We start from the raw sequence: 18,274 nt of genomic DNA, 5'->3' as shown, positions 1-18,274 counted from the left end.
ACACTTTACAATAAGGTTCATTAGTTAACACTGGTTAATGCAATAACGTGAACTAACAATGAGCAAAACATTTGTAACAGTATGTATTAATCTTTGTTAATGTTAGTTATTAAAAATAAAGCTGTTCATATTAGTTCACAGTGCATTAGCTGATGTTAACTAATACAACCTTTTATTTTAATAACGTATTGGTAAATGTTGAAATTAATGTTATCTAAGATTAATGAATGCCGAAGACGTATTGTTCATTATTAGTTCATGCAAACTAAGAAAGTTAACTAGTGTTAACTAATGAACCTTATTGTAAAGTGTTACCAAAATTTAGTTTACTTAAAAACTTGAGACGTTGAATCAACCAGTACAAGCAATATAACATCATGCACACTGTGGTATTTGTAGAGGTAGGGGGCTTTCTGTTGGCTTCCTACAGACATTCCTCCACAAGAGCTAACAGGTCACAGGTAGGAATGTTTGCCTGTTCATCCAGGATGGCGCCTCGTTGTTCATCTCACCCAAGACCAAATCCTTCCCCACCACACAAGTGCAGCCACAGCTGATAGAACAACAGCATGTCACTCCACAGCCTCGGTGTGCAAGCAGTCCTTCTCATAAGCATCCTGTCTGTCTGCTCACCCTCAGGTATGTCATTTAAGGCTTTCCATAGTGTATTTTAACTTAGCAAGAATATGGATCAATTGCATTGCATTTTAGAACTGAACATGCTTCATTTTTTAAACATATTTACATTTTTTACAACAACATTTTAATTGAGCATAAAATAACATATTTTACAGTGTTATTTAAAATACATTTTCTATTAAAATTTTTAAAATTGAAAAATATTCCTTTTGTAACATGTCAACTCTACATTGTATAAAAAGGGAACAGAATGTATTGTCTGTTGTGTTAAACTTTGATTGGCTCATTTCCCCCCCTTTATTTTTGTTCCTTTGTCTGTTTGATAATATTAGGTAAAGTAACCACTTGAACAAGAATATGGATGCTATATTTTAGTGCCCCCTATAGGTAGAATTTGGCCTAGAATGTCCTATTGTTTACAGCAGTGGAGCTCAATCCTATTCCTGGAGATCTACATACTGTACCCTGCAGAATTCAGATCCCGCTGAACTTTGCAGGAAGGTAGATTTCCAGGAACAGGATTGGGCACCACTGGTTTACAGTATGTGTTTTGAGGCTTGGACTTCGGAAGATATATATATATATATATATATATATATATATATATATATATATATATATATATATATATTAATAGTTAGTCATTGTGGGCAAACACCCCACAATTTTGTTCCCTTTAATTTGACAACTTTTATTCTTTGTAGGATTTGTGTGTGTTCACCTGAATATTGGGGAGCATTTGGGACCATCCCACAAAGTTTGTTGACTTCCTCTAAAACTTACGGTCTTTGACATAGAGACAGTTTTAAAGAATAATTATAAGGAAAATCCGAAAAGAATGCAGTAGGCTCGGTCAACTATGATTTCCATATGGGTGTCAATATATTTTAAGCTGACACAACTGATATAGATATTACAGATAACTCTATACTGTCACTTTGCAGTGGGTGTAACGATTGTAAAGAGAGACAGACAGCTGTGGTATATGAGGTATCTAGGATGACACTATTTATGGAATTGCTTAGTCTTAATAAATATCGGGCCTACATTTATTATATAAAGCAATCTATTTCAACATATTTAAACAAAGCTGTTTGCTTTTTTAGGTGGTTCATCCGAGAGAAGACTTCACAGGATCCTCATAAAACAAGATGGTATGATAATATCAGCATCCATTTTAAACATTTTACTGGTTAATGATATATGGTTTATTAACTCTCTCATTCTACAAGCATATTCCACCTAATCACCAACCCTGCCCATCATGCCAATGGTTTAGTCCTTTCCCATAAATCTTTAATTATAGCCTGATGCCCTCCTGATGCCTTTTTCTCCATCAATTTCTTCACACTTGTCCATAATTCCCCAACAGCTTCTGACCTTCAAAACTGACAGAGATTGATGGCTGATATGTTCCAAGGGAAGATAACATGGATGATTATAAACTAAAGACATCGCTGATATTTATAACATGGAGGTGCGGAAGCTTCGGGCTGTAGATCGGGTCAGAGTCTCTACGTGTCATCGTCAGAGCAAGATAATTGGGCAGGGGTGCTGTCGCTTTAGGCTGTTATCATCCTCTGTGCTTAAAACACACGTTTCTTTTTTAAACTGATCTGGGGCCAGCTCTTTTAGAATGCATAAAAAAACTAAAAAAAACTACATGAATGCGTGAAGGGGGTCAAAATTACCCGTATTGGAATTAATTTGTTTTTTTGTAGGTAACTAGGTGTCCTATTATTACAAATAATAAAAATAATCGATTTTTCACAAATGTTTCAATATATCAAACATGTTAATTTTTCCACTTTCCTTCTAGGCTATGTATATGCATTACTAAATATATAATTTATTATTTTTTTAAATGTAGTTGTATATTAGTTTTAAACTTATTTAAATCTTGTAGAGTGTATTCAAGTCTGAACCTTCACTCCCCACATTTCTCACAGACCATTAAAGTGATCTTTACAGATAGAGACAGAACATTTCACATAAGATTTTCACCTTTCTAAGCATAACTTTTGGGCAGAGTCTGCACCTCTTCCTTTGTTTGAGCCTTCAGTTGTCCTTGTAACCTTCCTCTACTCATCTACTGCACCTGAAACAGCATATATCATCAAGCATGAATGTGTGTAGAATGTGTGTAGTATGAATGCAGTCGGTTACTATGTTACTTTGTTAGTTTTGTCATGTGAGTTAGGTAATTTCTCCGCCATTCACGACTCCTCTCCCATGGTCTATGGATAGTAAAGTGTCCATTTGATGTGACTCATGGCAGAAGTAATTGGTCATCCGGATACTTTTTATTTGCCTGCTGTGGCATTAATACTGAATATTCAGACATACTATTAATTTACATGCTAAACTATTTACATGCTTCTTTTCATCTGCTATATAGTAGTGAGATATACGTATTCAGACACAGGGTTGGTGTCTGAGACAAATTCTTGGCCCAGAGCAACAAAAAAAAAAAAGTCACAGAGATCTTTACCTAATATATATATATATATATATATATATATATATATATATATATATATATATATATATATATATATATATATATATATATATATAATTTTTTTTTCTCTTTCTCCTATGACCAAGAAATCTGAAAATTACAGTGAGGGTCAGAAATTTTTTTTTTTTTAAGAATTCATGGAATATCAATCAAATAATGTTGTCGTAGATAAAATATTAAAAAAATCACAGCATGCTGGGTCAGTTTGACCCCCTTTATGCATTATAGGGTTAAAGGGATAGTTCCCACAAAAATGAAAATTCCTTCATCACTTACCCTCATTCCTTTTGTTCATCTTTGAAACACAGATGAAGATATTTTAATGAAATCTGAGAGATTTCTGATTCCCTGAACTGAAAATCAATTCGCTCAAAACTCTGAAGTTCCAAAGCATTCATAAAGAGATTGTAAAATAAATCCATATCAATCGAGTGATTTCTGAAGAGACGTGGATCTTTTATATGCTAAACGGATTCAATTTGGCTTTTATTTACATATAAACACTGACCTGTGAACATGCATAGAGTACACGTATTTGGTAAGCGGAAGCTCAACTGTACTTGACACGTGAGAATCTCATTAGTTCTTGTGGAAGGTCAAATACACTGGCATGACTTAAACCCCTTTCACACAGAGATTTCGGAAAATACACAGATAAAGTGACCAGGGATTTGACCTGGGTTCGTTTGACTTTGGTTCATTCACACTGCCAGTGATTTTCCATAATCAGAGAGTGCGTTCACACAAAAAAGCAGGCATGTTCCTGCACAAACAATCCCTGGTGCTATTTTGCTGTTCCAGAAAACCATTGCGCTAGAAAAAACCTAGTCTAAAGTCAGTGGCGCGTTGCGCGTACATTCAGTTGCTATTTTAATAATACAGAGTGTGAACAGCGTGCATAGACTGTAGATGATTCTCTCATCTACACAGATGCATTTTCCTTTTTGCAAATGATACATTATTATAAGGAAAAATATTAAGACACGAGGGAAATCATTGTTGTGTCCATGACGATGGGAAAAATAGGCATAAAGCTTACACATTTACCCAAATTATTATATGCATGTTTAACTGAAGCTAATTTGGGTGGGTTTGTCCCATCCCCAATGTCACTTCTCTTTCTTTTACGGCCCAGACGAGAACATTGATCTCCTAGGCTGAGAACCGATTCTAAAGCGCGCCTGGTAAATGCGCCGTTATAATAGTATTGCCCCATGGAACAAGCGCACCTCGTTCATCATGCTCTTGAAGGGAATGTGATATAAAGCTCTTATTGGTTTGTTTCCCGTTATGCCCAAACCACACCTATGAATAATGAAGCTACTTCAGACCAACCCCTTTTAGATTTGCGTCGAGCGCAAGAGTCATTTATCCCGCCGGTTAAATAGCAACAGCGCCGAGATCCGCCCACAAAGTTACTAGCACTTTGCACTTGACACTTGCGTTTTAGATCGTTAAAATAGGGCCCTTGGTGATAAATCAGGGCTTGAAGGCAGATACGAAAGTACTTAGAACTTGAATGCAGATACGTAGACACTTGAATGGAAATACCGATCCGAAGACACACGAACTGAGAGCGGACTTGAATAAACTTCCAACTTGAATGCAGAGAAGAGATACGAGGTCCGTAGATGCACAGAAGAACTCGGAGAATCAGACTGGAGAATCCTGAAGCACCGCCGCACACAATGGTTGCTTGGAAATACACACAGGAGATTGGTTAGTGATAAACTTGAGTATACTTGCTGCGAGCACCAGGGAATCCTGGAACCAGAGAAGCATGAGGAACCGGTGAGTCACACGCGTCGCTAGACGAGACCGGAAAGAGAACAATGGAGAGGCTGAAGCTTAAATCCTGTGTGCAGCGTGGTACGTTCGTGATGCAGTGCAGGTGGTGAGTAATCAGTATTCAGGGGATAATGAGCGTGACCAGGTGTGCTGAGTTGATGCTGGTTGGGGTGTGTCGCTAGGTGTATCCGTGACAGTACCCCCCCTCCACGGCCAACTCCTGGGGGCTATAGACCCAGACGACGTGGACGAACCCATGGACGAAGGGCAGGATGATCTGGATGGTCACGATGGAAGTCCTGGCGTGGGGTCTTAGATATCATCCCGGTGGACCCAGCAGCGCTCCTCCAGTCCAAACCCCTCCCAGTTCACGAGGTATTGGAGCTGACCCCCTCGTAGACGGGAGTCCAGGATAGCGCGGACCTGGTACACGGTGTCCTCAGCAGGATCCACAGGAGGAGGAGGGGGCACCCCGCCAGCATCCGTGTCTGTGGGAACAGGAGAGAGAGGAGGAGTGTATGGCTTTAACAGAGATACATGAAAAGTAGGTGCAATCCGGTAGTGCCGGGGAAGTGCAAGACGATAAGTGACCTCGTTGACCTGCCTCAGTACCGCAAAATGACCTATGTATCTGGGACTCAGCTTGCGACCGGGCAGCCGGAGGCGGATGTCTCTGGTGGACAGCCACACTAGCTGGCCCGGAGCGTAGTGTGGCGTGGGTCATCTTCGTGCGTCCGCTTGTTGCTGGTGCCTCCGGACTGCCCCCTGCAGGTTGACATGTGCCGAGTCCCAGACCCTCTCACTCTCAGAGAAACAGTGCTGGACCACTGGAACATCAGATGGCTCTCCAGACCATGGGAACAGAAGGGGTTGATATCCCAGAACACACTGGAAGGGAGTTAGACCAGTAGAAGTTTGTCGGAGAGAGTTCTGGGCATACTCTGCCCATGGAAGGTATTGATATCCAGCGGTCCAGAGCGTCATGACAGTAGGTTTTCAGATACCCCCCAATCTCTTGTATCTTCCTCTCCACCTGGCCGTTGGATTGCGTATGGTACCCCGACGTTAGGCTCATCGAAACTCCCAGTAGCTTGAAGAATGTTCTCCAGACTCTCGATATGAACTGTGGTCCTCGATCCGATGTCCGATCCCAGGACATACTGGATCCGTTCCAGTTCGCATACAGGCAACAGTGCAGCATGGAGGATGCTGTTGGCACTCTTAGTCATCTGGTCTCAAAATGAGTCAAATGGCATGAATGGCAAACTCAAAATGGCATGAGTTTACCTTCAGGTAGACGTCGGGGTACTTTGGCCATGGCGCAGAATGCACATCCTTGTACGAACTGGGAGGTATCTTGAGCCATCCCAGGCCACAAATAGCGTTTTTGGAGAAGTGAGAGCGTTTGTTGGGTGCCTGGGTGTCCCGAGCCCGGAGAGGTGTGTACTGAATCCAAGAGGGAAAGGCGGAGAGTAGATGGTACGAATAATTTTCCCTCTGAACCTCCCGGCGGAGCAGGTTCGTTCAAAGTGGCGACGGCTATGAGTTCATCGATGTTCCACTGGATGGGGCTGACAATCATGGTTGGAGGGAGTATGGTCTCTGGATTCTCGACAGAGGTTTCAATCTGGTGAAGGCGAGACAGAGCATCAGCTTTGAGATTCTTTGAACCAGGTCAATAGGTGACTGTGAAGTCAAAGCGTGTGAAGAAGAGTGCCCAACAAGCCTGTCGAGGATTGAGTCTTTTGGCTTCCTGGAGATACTTAAGATTGCGATGGTCAGTAATCCCCTGGAAAGGATAATTGGCTCCCTCCAACCAGTGTCTCCAATCCTCCAGAGCTAGTTTGATGGCCAGAAGTTCTCGATTACCGACATCATAATTCTGCTCCGCCGGGGACATCTTACGAGAAAAGAAGGCACATGGATGGAGTCGTGAGGGGGTCCCCTGCCGCTGGGAAAGAACAGCTCCTACTCCGTTGGTGGATGCGTCCACTTCCACAATGAAGGGCAGATTAGGATCAGGATGTTTAAGCATAGGGGCTGAACAGAAAGCTTTCTTTAAACACTCAAAACCTTCCGACTATGTTAACTGCTTGGTACCCTTTTTCACCATAGAAGTCAATGGAGCTCAGATCTTACTGTAGTCGCAGATGAATCAGCGATAAAAGTTGGCAAAGCCCAGGAAGCGTTGCAGCTCTTTCAGGGTTTGAGGCTTGGACCAGTTGAGTACAGCTGCCACTTTGTTTCGATCCATTGAAATGCCGTCTGGACAAATCACGTACCCCAGGAAGTGCATGGTCTTCTGGTGGAATTCACATTTCTCTAACTTCAAGTACAGTTGGTACTCACAGAGACGTTTCAAGACCTTCTTTACCTGCTGGACATGTTCTTCGAGATTGGTAGAGGATATCAGGATATCGTCGATGTAGATGATGACAAACTTGTGGAGCATATCTCGGAATATCTCATTCATGAAGCCTTGGAAGACAGCTTGACTGTTTGAAAGGCCGAAAGGCATGGCACGATATTCATAGTTTCCAGCAGGGGTAATAAAGGCAGTCTTCCACTCATCTCCTCCACGGATACGAACCAGATTAGTCCTCCAGTATAAGCACTTCTCAGGTCGAGCTTGGTGCAGATACAAGCTGAACGCAACTGTTCCAGGGCTTAGGGGACCAGAGGCAGTGGATATCTGTACTTAACGGCAGAGGCATTCAGAATGCGATAATCTATGCATGGGCGGAGTCCTCCATCCTTCTTCCCAACGAAGAAAAAGCTTGAGGCGGCAGGGGACGTAGATGGCTGAATGTATCCTTGACGTAAAGCCTATTCCACATACTCCTCCATGGCCTTCTGCTCCGGGATGGACAAAGGATATATCTTTCCATGTGGTAGAGTGGCCCCAGGCAGCAGGTCAATTGCACAGTCCCATGGCCGATGAAGTGGAAGAGTGGTGGCGAGATGTTTGCTAAATACGTCTTGGAACGCCCAATATTCCGGTGGGATTTCGTAAGAGGATTCTGTGGCTGGACTTTCTACTGAAGTTGAACCCAGGACAACAGGAACAGCAGACTTGGAAGGCCCCGAAAGACCCTTCGTGACAGGGCGAAGACAATGTTCCTTGCAGTAATCACTCCAGTGACGTACTTCCCCATTAGTCCAGCAGATGTCAGGCGAGTGTTGATTGAGCCACGGGCGTCCCAAGACGATGTCTGCAGTGGAGCCCTCCAGTACCAGTAGCGAACATTTCTCCTGATGAAGACAGCTGATGGAAAGTTGGAGTTCTGGACTGCAGTGATGAATGCTGCTTCTGCTGAGAGATTTCCCAAGGATGGAGTGAATACTCAGAGGCTGACTCAGTTGACGACGGCAGGCTTGTAAGCCGTTGAGTAGTGAGGCTGAGATGAAGTTCCCTGCAGCGCCTGAGTCAATCAGAGCTTTCGCTGGAATGTAGTGATTCAAATAGGTGATTAGTACTGGAGTTTGTTTCAGATTGGTAACTGGAAATGGAAGGTCAACAGTACTCACCCTAGTACGGCCGGGACGGATGGGACATTCCATTCGCAAATGTCCTGAAGCACTGCAGTACATGCAGAGGTTATTGGTGCAACGACGATTATGTTCATCGGCGGTAAGATGTCCAGCATCGATTTCCATGGGTTATGGTACTGGAGGGCTTACGGGCATGGAGTGGCGAGAGGAGTGTGGAGGGAAGTTGTTTAAGCAAGCTGTGCGATGTTGTGCAATGAGTATAGAGCGCTGGATGAGTTTCTCAATTCCGATGGAATCGTCGTAGATGACCAGTTGTAAGCAGATCTCAGGGTTGATCCTTCGACGATAGGCAGTCATCAACGCGATCTCATTCCATCCACTGTTCGAGGAGATCGTCCGAAACTTCAGAGCCTAATCTGAAACTGAGGATTTGCCTTGTCGAAGATGAAACAGCTGATCATTAATAGACATGGCATTCGGAGTTTGAGAGAATACAGTGCAAAAATGTTCAATGAAACTGTTGAACGACAGTAAAGCATCAGCATTGGAATCCCACAGGGCTTGGGCTCTTTCAGAAATGAATTGAGTAGTATAAAGCTTGCATTGCAAAAGAAACCCGTTGTACACCTCCCCGCCTGAATATGAAGCAGGTTTGGCCATGGGACTTAATGAGGCAGGTCTGAGGTTCTGAAGGGCGTGACGGAATTCAGTGAAGGATTCCTGGATCAGTGTATGCGGTGCGGAGGCTGCATTGGCAGCAGCGTATGCTGAAGTATCCATAAGCGATTGGGGTGTGGCGGCAGCGTGTGCAGCGACTCCCCGAGGGGTTTCAATGGATACGGCAGCGATCTCGGAAGCCGGGGATACTTGCATCGTGTGTGGTCCGGTCTTCTGTCACACTACTAGAAGGATGAGGACACAAGGAATACGGTTAACAGACTTTATTTATACACCTGTTGCAATATCCGATCTCAGAGAAGGCTTCGAGATCCACACAGAATTGAAAACAGGAAACAAGGAATAACTGGAACAGAAATAGTCTCTTGAATACTTTGAACTCAGAAGTAGACTTGGTGATAAATCAGGGCTTGAAGGCAGACACGAAAGTACTTAGAACTTGAATGCAGATACGTAGACACTTGAATGGAAATACCGATCCGAAGACACACGAACTGAGAGCAGACTTGAATAAACTTCCAACTTGAATGCAGAGAAGAGATACGAGGTCTGTAGATGCACAGAAGAACTCGGAGAATCAGATTGGAGAATCCTGAAGCACCGCCGCAGACACTGGCTGCTTGGAAATACACACAGGAGAGTGGTTAGTGATAAACTTGAGTATACTTGAGACCAGGTGTGCTGAGTTGAGGCTGGTTGGGGTGTGTTGCTAGGTGTATCCGTGACAGCTTGTGCATTTATTTCTCTGATTTCTCTGAACTAGCGCATTTCGTACCATTTCACACTGGCGAACGATCCCGGCTTCAGCGCCATCATTACGACACGGCATTGGTTACGGCTTTTGTTCACACAGCGCGCGTTCCGGGACTGAACACGGCAATGTTACTAGGTCCCCAACCCGGCATCGATCCCGGCATCAATCCCAGGTCGTGTTTGCGTTCACACAGAAGGTGTTCTGGCAATTTCCCGGTAATTTCCCAGGATCAACGCACTGTGTGAAAGGGGTTATACAAGAATGAATCTCATTAGTTGTCACACATCAAGCAAGCATGCTTGAGCTACTGTTTGCCAAATTTAAGTGCTCTATGTACGCTGATCAATGTTTATATGTAAATAAAAGCCAAATATATTTTCATCATATAAAGTGATTGTGTCTATTCAGAAAACTTGGATTAAACTGCTCGATTCATGTGAATTTCTTTTCAAATCTCTTTGTGAATGTTTTGTGTGAGTTTTGGGTGAATATACTTTCAATGGAGGAACATAAATATCTCAGATTTAATTTAAAATTTGTGTCATGAAGATGAATGAAAGTCTTACGGGTTTAGAACGACATGTGAGTGAGTAATTGATAACAGAATTTTCATTTTTGGTTGAACTAAGTGTTTAAAAACTCCTGGTCTGTTTAAACAGTAAAACAAGACTTCAAGTCTTTCATGTTGATTTCACCAAGTGCAACATGTTCCTGGATCAGCATTTTTGTTGATCATAGAACAACATTCCAATCAAGATTTGAAGGAAAGTTTACAGTTTATATCAAGTTTAGGCTTACAGCCAGGGTGCTTATCAGTGTTATTCATATCATTCCCTCTTATTTTAGGGATAACTTATGGATAGGGTTAGGTTAAGGGGTAGGGATATGGTTATGATTAAATTTTCGGACCGGAATGTTGTTCCAGAATCAACAAAATATGTTGACCCAGGAATATGTCTAACTCAGCAAAATCAGGACGTGCCTGTGACTCTGGCCTTGAATGTTTCCTGTTCTCTTCACACAGCAAAGCAGTTTGAAGCCAGGCCTAAAGCACAGATTGCAGTGTCGCAGTCCAAGGCTAAACAGTTTCTGTCAGGTCTTCACAGGACTAAGAGAAACGTGTGGGACCGAAGCCGCCCCGACGTTCAGCAGTGGATCCAGCAATTCATGAACATGGGCTATGATGAGGCAGTAAGTAAAACCGTAATCACACAAATTATGTCAAATAGCCTATGTCAATTTTCATAATGCTATCAAATGCAGTTTGCCTCATTGTTTTATTTAGAAGGGAATCGAAGTAGATTTAATATTCACACTGAATATTTTTTTAATATAACCACTGAATGTCAAGTAATTATCTGCAAACTTCAAATGAAGCTGAGCCTAAATATAGTTATAATGAGAACATGGTGATGTCTCAGATAAACCTAGTGTGCTTTGAACACTGCACTGTGTGATTAGTGCAGCGCTGCTGATTATTGATGCATACTATAACACTAGCTAAACGGATGACTTTCAGTGATAAACTGATCGACTATTCATGCCGAACATTCATGTTGGTGGCCTAACTACGCGTTTTTTAATAATTAATAATTTTTTTTATTAACATTAGGCATAGTGTTTCTTTACAAGGTGACATTGCCAACTACTGGTCTAGCAAATCGTGTTTTTAGTCGTTTTCTTGGATCTGTGTGAACTGTGATAATTTTGACAACGTTTCGTCTATAGGCACTGTAGTGTAAACGTACCCTAATACCATTACAATTGTTCCACACAAAAGACTATTGGATTCAATCAGAAGATCTGGAATTAAAGTTATGTTATGCTGTTTTTAAAGGGTCACTCCACCCATTTGCATTAAGATTTCCATTGTTAGAAATCCAGTCATACTATTGAATCGTCGTGCAACACTCTTTCATTTTCCCCTGAGGCGAGATAAATCCTTTATTTACCTTTTTCACTTCCTCCTACAATGACGCAAAAATCGTCATTTTACGTCATTGTAGGAGGAAGTGTAAAAGGGGTGGATTTCTGTGAAGAATACAAGCACTAGTTCCCACCCTTTCAAACCCGCCCATAGGGGGTTGGACCTAATGTGCTAACAGACCTATCAGATCAGTGCCAGTGCGTTTGATTTCACCGGGAGAAACTTTTTGAAAATATGGACGAAGGTACTGAATACACAGGCGGATGCATTATTGAGGATCTGGATTTTGTTATGGTAGAAACGGATGTTCGTGGCTACCTTTATGAGCCACAGTATAGCGACGAGCAGCTGAGGGCTATGGAGGAACCGGAGGCGGCTGAAGCTGCTGTCACCACAGCCGATGCAGACGATCTGCCTGCCGCGGACGAGGAGCCCGCAATGGCTCGAGCTGGGGCATATTGGTGGTGCCTGTGCTCTCACTGTGCGCCAATGGACACAGAACAAGAGTCTGTCTGCTGCCGAGAATTCCAGCGGTGCTATGGAATCAGAGGATGACACGGACGTGTGTGTTGTTGCTCACCCGAGTTTCGCACCCCATATGGATAGCGGCGTCCTGGAGACCTACTTTAGAATACCTAAGTTCAACTGGCAATGTCAGCCAAAGCCTACAGGGTCAAATGGTCATCTTTCTGTAAAGTAAGTTTATTTTCATTTTGTTAACACGTTAACGTGGCAGGTTCATTGCACAAATATCTTGCAGTTAAACTAGCTACTGTAGTGAGAGTGGTCTGCGGAGCTGAGCATTGCCATGCACTATGGGGATTGTTGTCTACAATCCACAATCACTAAAAAGCAGGGATGCTCCGATTGATCGGACGCGATCATGATCGGCCGATACTGGCTAAAAATAGATTGATCGGCGAACGCCAAAAGCGCCGATCAAAAAAGCCGATCACGTGACGTAAATTACTCGCGCAACTTTTTCCCACCTGAATGCGGAGTGGAGCTTGGCAGTGGCAACATGAGTTCTCCTTCACCGGAACGAATAGGGAGTCTCCCAACGGATTGAAGCGCGCGTCCGAGTGAAGACCGTGCACCGCGCGAGCCACAACAGAACACAGTATCTGCGCCACTGATCGCTGCGGTAACAAGCACTTTGATCACTTGATAAAAAAAACATTTCAGCGCTGGATCGCCTCTTATTTAACAAATGAACAAAATGAATGCTCTGACTTAACTGGAGATGTTTTTATTTATTTGTATTGGTACATTCGTGCCGCGAGATTTTTCAAAAGTGGTGGTGGTATTTATTTATTTTTTGATCTGACGTAGTTGGTTCCTCAACTACATCAGACTCAGATTCAGATTATTTTATTTAATGCCATGTCAGCATTCAAAGCTATTTTCATGGCAAAAATTCAATTATAAAAATACAAATATCATATAAATACAATAAAACAAAACAAAACAAGAAGTCATTTTAATACAATATATATTTTTAAATGAACATATAAAAAATCCAAAACCCTTTCAGGCATAATCTCATTAAATATGTCCTTTAATGAAGTAACATCATAACAGAGCATTCTGCTCAACTACATCAGACGTTCATAATAATAACAGAAAAAAACTTGCCATAGTTTTGTCCTTTTATCAGTAGCCAGTTTTGTTGTAACAAGTGGTACATTTTGTTGCCAATTAGTAAATGTAGTGGGTGTATTAAGAGGCTACAATTTCCAAATATGCCTAAGTGTAACTTGATCCCCTTTCATTAGGCTGATCTGATGTGTGTTGGTCTGCCTGACCCCTCTTTGTTTGGAATAATTTAATGTTACTCTGCCTTATGAAAGCTGGCCTACAGTAGCCTTAAGACATCTCATTTTCTAAATACAATTAAATAAACACATTTCTACAAATGGTGCAAACTCTGCTAGATTATAGATAAAAGATTCCCATTCCCCTGCCATTCTGTGATCGGCAGTGATCGGCAATCGGCAGATCATGATTTTGGTGATCGGTAATCGGTGATCGGCCCCAAAAATGCTGATCGGAGCATCTCTACTAAAAAGTCATTTTCTGCCTTTTATTGGCCAAGAAGGTCCCAAATTAGACATTTATGATACTATTCTACTACATATATGACCCACATTCAATACATATTTATGTCTCCACCAGTGGAATGACCTTTTAAGGTTCCTAATTTTGTTTTGGAGGTCCCTGACGATTGGTTTACAAAGCAAAATAACAATTTAATTTTCTCAAAATATACGAATATACAGCATCACCTCTTTTCTCACAGTGTCTGAAATGGATCGATAAAGGATTCAGTTTCTCTAAACCCCTTCTTTCCGAGAACGTAATCTCCTCTGATTAATCAGATGGCCCAGTCTGTTGTAATTGGTCTACGGTTTACAGCACGTGTCGAAAATGAAACGTCCATTACCATATCTGAAGCTCTGGACGCTTCCTCAGCACTTGTATACACACTAATATGAAGAGTAAAGATTGCACCAGTTTTACCATATCAATTCGAGCCCAAGTCATCATCCTTTGGAAGTGCATGCAAAGTCTAGAAAACAGTGTCTTCTAGACATGTCAACAGCATAAACCAAACTCTTCCAGTCCTTAGCTCCAGAACTAACTTTTGAGGGTGGGTCAAAGTATACAATGTTTTGCTGGAAGCCAATGAAGACCATAGACTTTCGTTATGCACATTTGTTAAAACCCATATGTTCATGGAGGAAGTAAGACTGAAATTACTAACGAGTTCTATTTCAGAATCGGTTCTTTCTTTTAGGAGACGACTCCTAATTAGACATTTAGATTTGTGCACTTTGATCTTTGAAACTTTGTGGATCTTTTACATTCACAAGCAGCTATATTGCATGCTACATGAAAGGTAATATCACAAATGTATAATAGGAGCACTTTAAGTCATGTTGAGCACTTTAAGCCATGTTGAGTTCTTTTATGAGATATTTATGGTGCTTTTGTGTCGTTTTTGAAGCTCCACTTCACAATCTTTGTAATTTTTCCCCCGATATTTCTCCTTTTGTGTTCCATGCAAGAAAGAAGGTCATGAGTTTGATGAGTACTGTAAATGATTCAATAGGTGAACTGTCCCGATATATATATATATATATATACTGTATATATCTGAGTCTGAACCTTAGCTATGGTGCCATGTCACTGTAAGTGCATGTGCTCCTGGCATGTTTAGTTGTAACACTTTGAGCGTGAGTCTGGTCTGTAATGTGTACTCATTCATTTGCTGTCCATGTCACGGTGAGATGTGGAGATAAACCCAAACGCAGAGAGTATAAAATAAGACACGGTTTAATGACAAAAACAGGAAAACAAAACAGATGGAACACAGAATACCAGACTGACTAGCCTAACTGGGAAACAAACGAACAAGAAAACAAACAAGACTACAAGAGATGCTAACAATGACTAGATGTACACAGGGTACTCACGATCAACGTATAACAATGAACCGACCCAAGACAGCAAACACAAGGGGATTAAATAGGAAGACTAATCAAACATAACAGGTGTCACGGGTGAAACACTAATGACAGAATCAGGATAACAAGGGGGCGGGGTAACGAGAAGAGACAACACAAGCACATGACCAAAACACAAGGCCATGTGCTTGCACACAGAACATGGGTCTGTCATGATCCTGCCAAAATACTAGAACTCACAGACCTGATGGCAGAATCATGACAGTACCCCCTCCTTAAAGAGCGGCTACCAGACGCTCCCCAAGGAGACATTAAACGCGGGACAAGACTGACAGAGACATAGACCAGACCCAACAAAACATGACAAATAATAACAGGGGCATACAAGCGTGAACAATGACCGGGTTGGGGTGAAACATCAGAAAAAATAAACAAGGAAGGGGAGGCGGAGGTACAACAGAGTCTTTGAGCGAGAATCCAGGGTGGGTGGGCGGGACGGTGATCTTGGAACTACAGGGTGTGGGCTTAGGACGGGGGACCCGAACGGAGTTGGGTGGAGTGGTGTGAGTAGACGGAGAAACAGTCCTAGGTTGAACCATGACGGGGGAAATAAACGGGAGTCCGGGGGCAGTAGAGACAGGGACACACGAGGAGACAGTCCGGGGACTTCTGACGGGGAACATGGTTGGTGATGGGGCAGGACTGGGTGCCACGCTCACGGCGACCGACTCTGGAACAGCGCTTGCCGTAGCGGGCTCTGGAACAGCGCTTGCCGTAGCGGGCTCTGGAACAGCGCTTGCCGTAGCGGGCTCTGGAACAGCGCTTGCCGTAGCGGGCTCTGGAACAGCGCTTGCCGTAGCGGGCTCTGGAACAGCGCTTGCCGTAGCGGGCTCTGGAACAGCGCTTGCCGTAGCGGGCTCTGGAACAGCGCTTGCCGTAGCGGGCTCTGGAACAGCGCTTGCCGTAGCGGGCTCTTGAACAGCGCTTGCCGTAGCGGGCTCTGGAACAGCGCTTCCCGTAGCGGGCTCTGGAACAGCGCTTGCCGTAGCGGGCTCTGGAACAGCGCTTGCCGTAGCGGGCTCTGAAACAGCGCTTGCCGTAGCGGGCTCTGGAACAGCGCTTGCCGTGGCGGGCTCTGGAACAGCGCTTGCCGTGGCGGGCTCTGGAACAGCGCTTGCCGTGGCGGGCTCTGGAACGGGCACTGGGTTCAGCTCCGAAACACCAAACACCGGCCTCTCTAAGATCCGAGCCAGACGCTCCAGATAGTCCCAGCTCAGGAAGGCAGACGGGGCGTGAACAGTCTCTAGCTGGACAGACGGGGCGTGAACAGTCTCTAGCTGGACAGACGGGACGTGAACTGGCTCTGGCTGGGCAGACGCAGGTCTCCTCCTCTTCTTCCTCCTGATTCGCGGAGCCGATGATGCCTCGGGAGTCGAACTGGGACGAGTCTGTTCTCCAAGCCTCACGAAGCCTAACCTCAGATCCTCCGGGATCACCGGCAGACAGGCAGGAGGTGACGACACCATGGGACCCTGTGACTCCCGACGAACCAAGCAGTCCACCATGTCCCGGAACGGGCGGTGGGCCAGCCTCTCCCGTTCCGCCAGAGGTGGAGGAACTTTGAGACCCGCGATGAGGTAACGGTTAACCAGGCTCTCCGGTAAAAAAATTCTCTTTGCCTCCACGGCCTGAGCATATCCTCTCAGGGACCTCTCTCCCTGGGGAGGGAAAGGAAGCTTGCCCAACTTGCTGTCGTTGATAGCTGACTGCCACCATAGTTCCTGGTCAGCTGATTGTTGTTTTAGTGGGGATGACATACTGTCCGCTGGGTTCAGAATGGGTCGGTTCATTCTGTCACGGTGAGATGTGGAGATAAACCCAAAGGCAGACAGTATAAAATAAGACACGGTTTAATGACAAAAACAGGAAAACAAAACCCACGAGGGGGCAAAACAGATGGAACACAGAATACCAGACTGACTAGACTAAACTGGGAAACAAACGAACAAGAAAACAAACAAGACTTCAAGAGATGCTAACAATGACTAGATGTACACAGGGTACTCACGATCAACGTATAACAATGAACCGACCCAAGACAGCAAACACAAGGGGATTAAATAGGAAGACTGATCAAACATAACAGGTGACACGGGTGAAACACTAATGACAGAATCAGGATAACAAGGGGGCGGGGTAACGAGACGAGACAACACAAGCACATGACCAAAACACAAGGCCATGTGCTTGCACACAGAACATGGGTCTGTCATGATCCTGCCAAAATACTAGAACTCACAGACCTGATGGCAGAATCATGACAGTCCATCTCTGTTGTGCCTGCGCAAAAAACAAAACCCAAATGTAACCTAAATCTTTTCCCATACAGTGTAATATCCGCTCTCATTCAACATTTATGTATTTCCAGAGACTTGAGACTGATCTTTCCTATTGGGTGGACCAGGCCAGATCAAATGACCAGGGCCGGCAGCATCATCATGATGAGAATGCACCTATGAGCCAACAGGACCCTCTTTCCTACAGACACGGGGCCAATGTCAATTACGATTACTATTAAACCACCTTACAAACTATCTTGAACCTAACATTCGCTGTGAGAATTGGAGGCTATTAGTAGACTGTTGCTCTAGTCTAAGGCAATGTACATAGGTCTACCACACAACCTAATGATGTGTATTTTTTTTTTTAAATCAAGTTAGTAGGAATATGCAATTGCGTGAGAGGAAGCAAATCAAGATTGAATAATAGAGTGGAATAAATGCACATTGAATAAAAAAGAAAAACATTTCTTGTTTGCATGCTATGATTGCATTACAACCTACTGTACTGTAAATATAATGGAAGTTTGAAGTGGCTAAATCTTGAATAAAACTTCAATGAGGTGACAGACATTATGTCTTGCGTAAGCATGTACAAAAAGAGGATATCAGTTGAATATAGATAAACATGACTCATTTAACTGCAAAATGAATGGACTCAGATTTGCA

The 18,274-nt window shown here is 43.4% G+C and overlaps 1 protein-coding gene across 1 annotated transcript; it reads left to right on the top strand.

Moving 5' to 3' along the window:
• The first annotated feature begins 535 nt into the window (after positions 1–535).
• ecrg4b (ECRG4 augurin precursor b) lies at positions 536–18,074 on the top strand. Its single transcript, XM_077199248.1, has 4 exons — positions 536–639; positions 1,746–1,793; positions 10,897–11,063; positions 17,695–18,074. The coding sequence occupies exons 1-4, from the start codon at positions 570–572 to the stop codon at positions 17,842–17,844; spliced, it is 435 nt and encodes a 144-aa protein (XP_077055363.1). The 5' UTR covers positions 536–569; the 3' UTR covers positions 17,845–18,074.
• The last annotated feature ends 200 nt before the right edge of the window (positions 18,075–18,274 follow it).

The sequence above is a fragment of the Siphateles boraxobius genome, unplaced genomic scaffold, assembly GCF_051911475.1.
Source record: "Siphateles boraxobius isolate OS27281-9 unplaced genomic scaffold, OSU_SipBor_1 41, whole genome shotgun sequence".
NCBI classification, from domain to species: domain Eukaryota; kingdom Metazoa; phylum Chordata; class Actinopteri; order Cypriniformes; family Leuciscidae; genus Siphateles; species Siphateles boraxobius.
The sequence above is the reverse complement of the archived record's forward strand: the minus strand, read 5'-3'. Positions and strand labels throughout refer to the sequence as shown.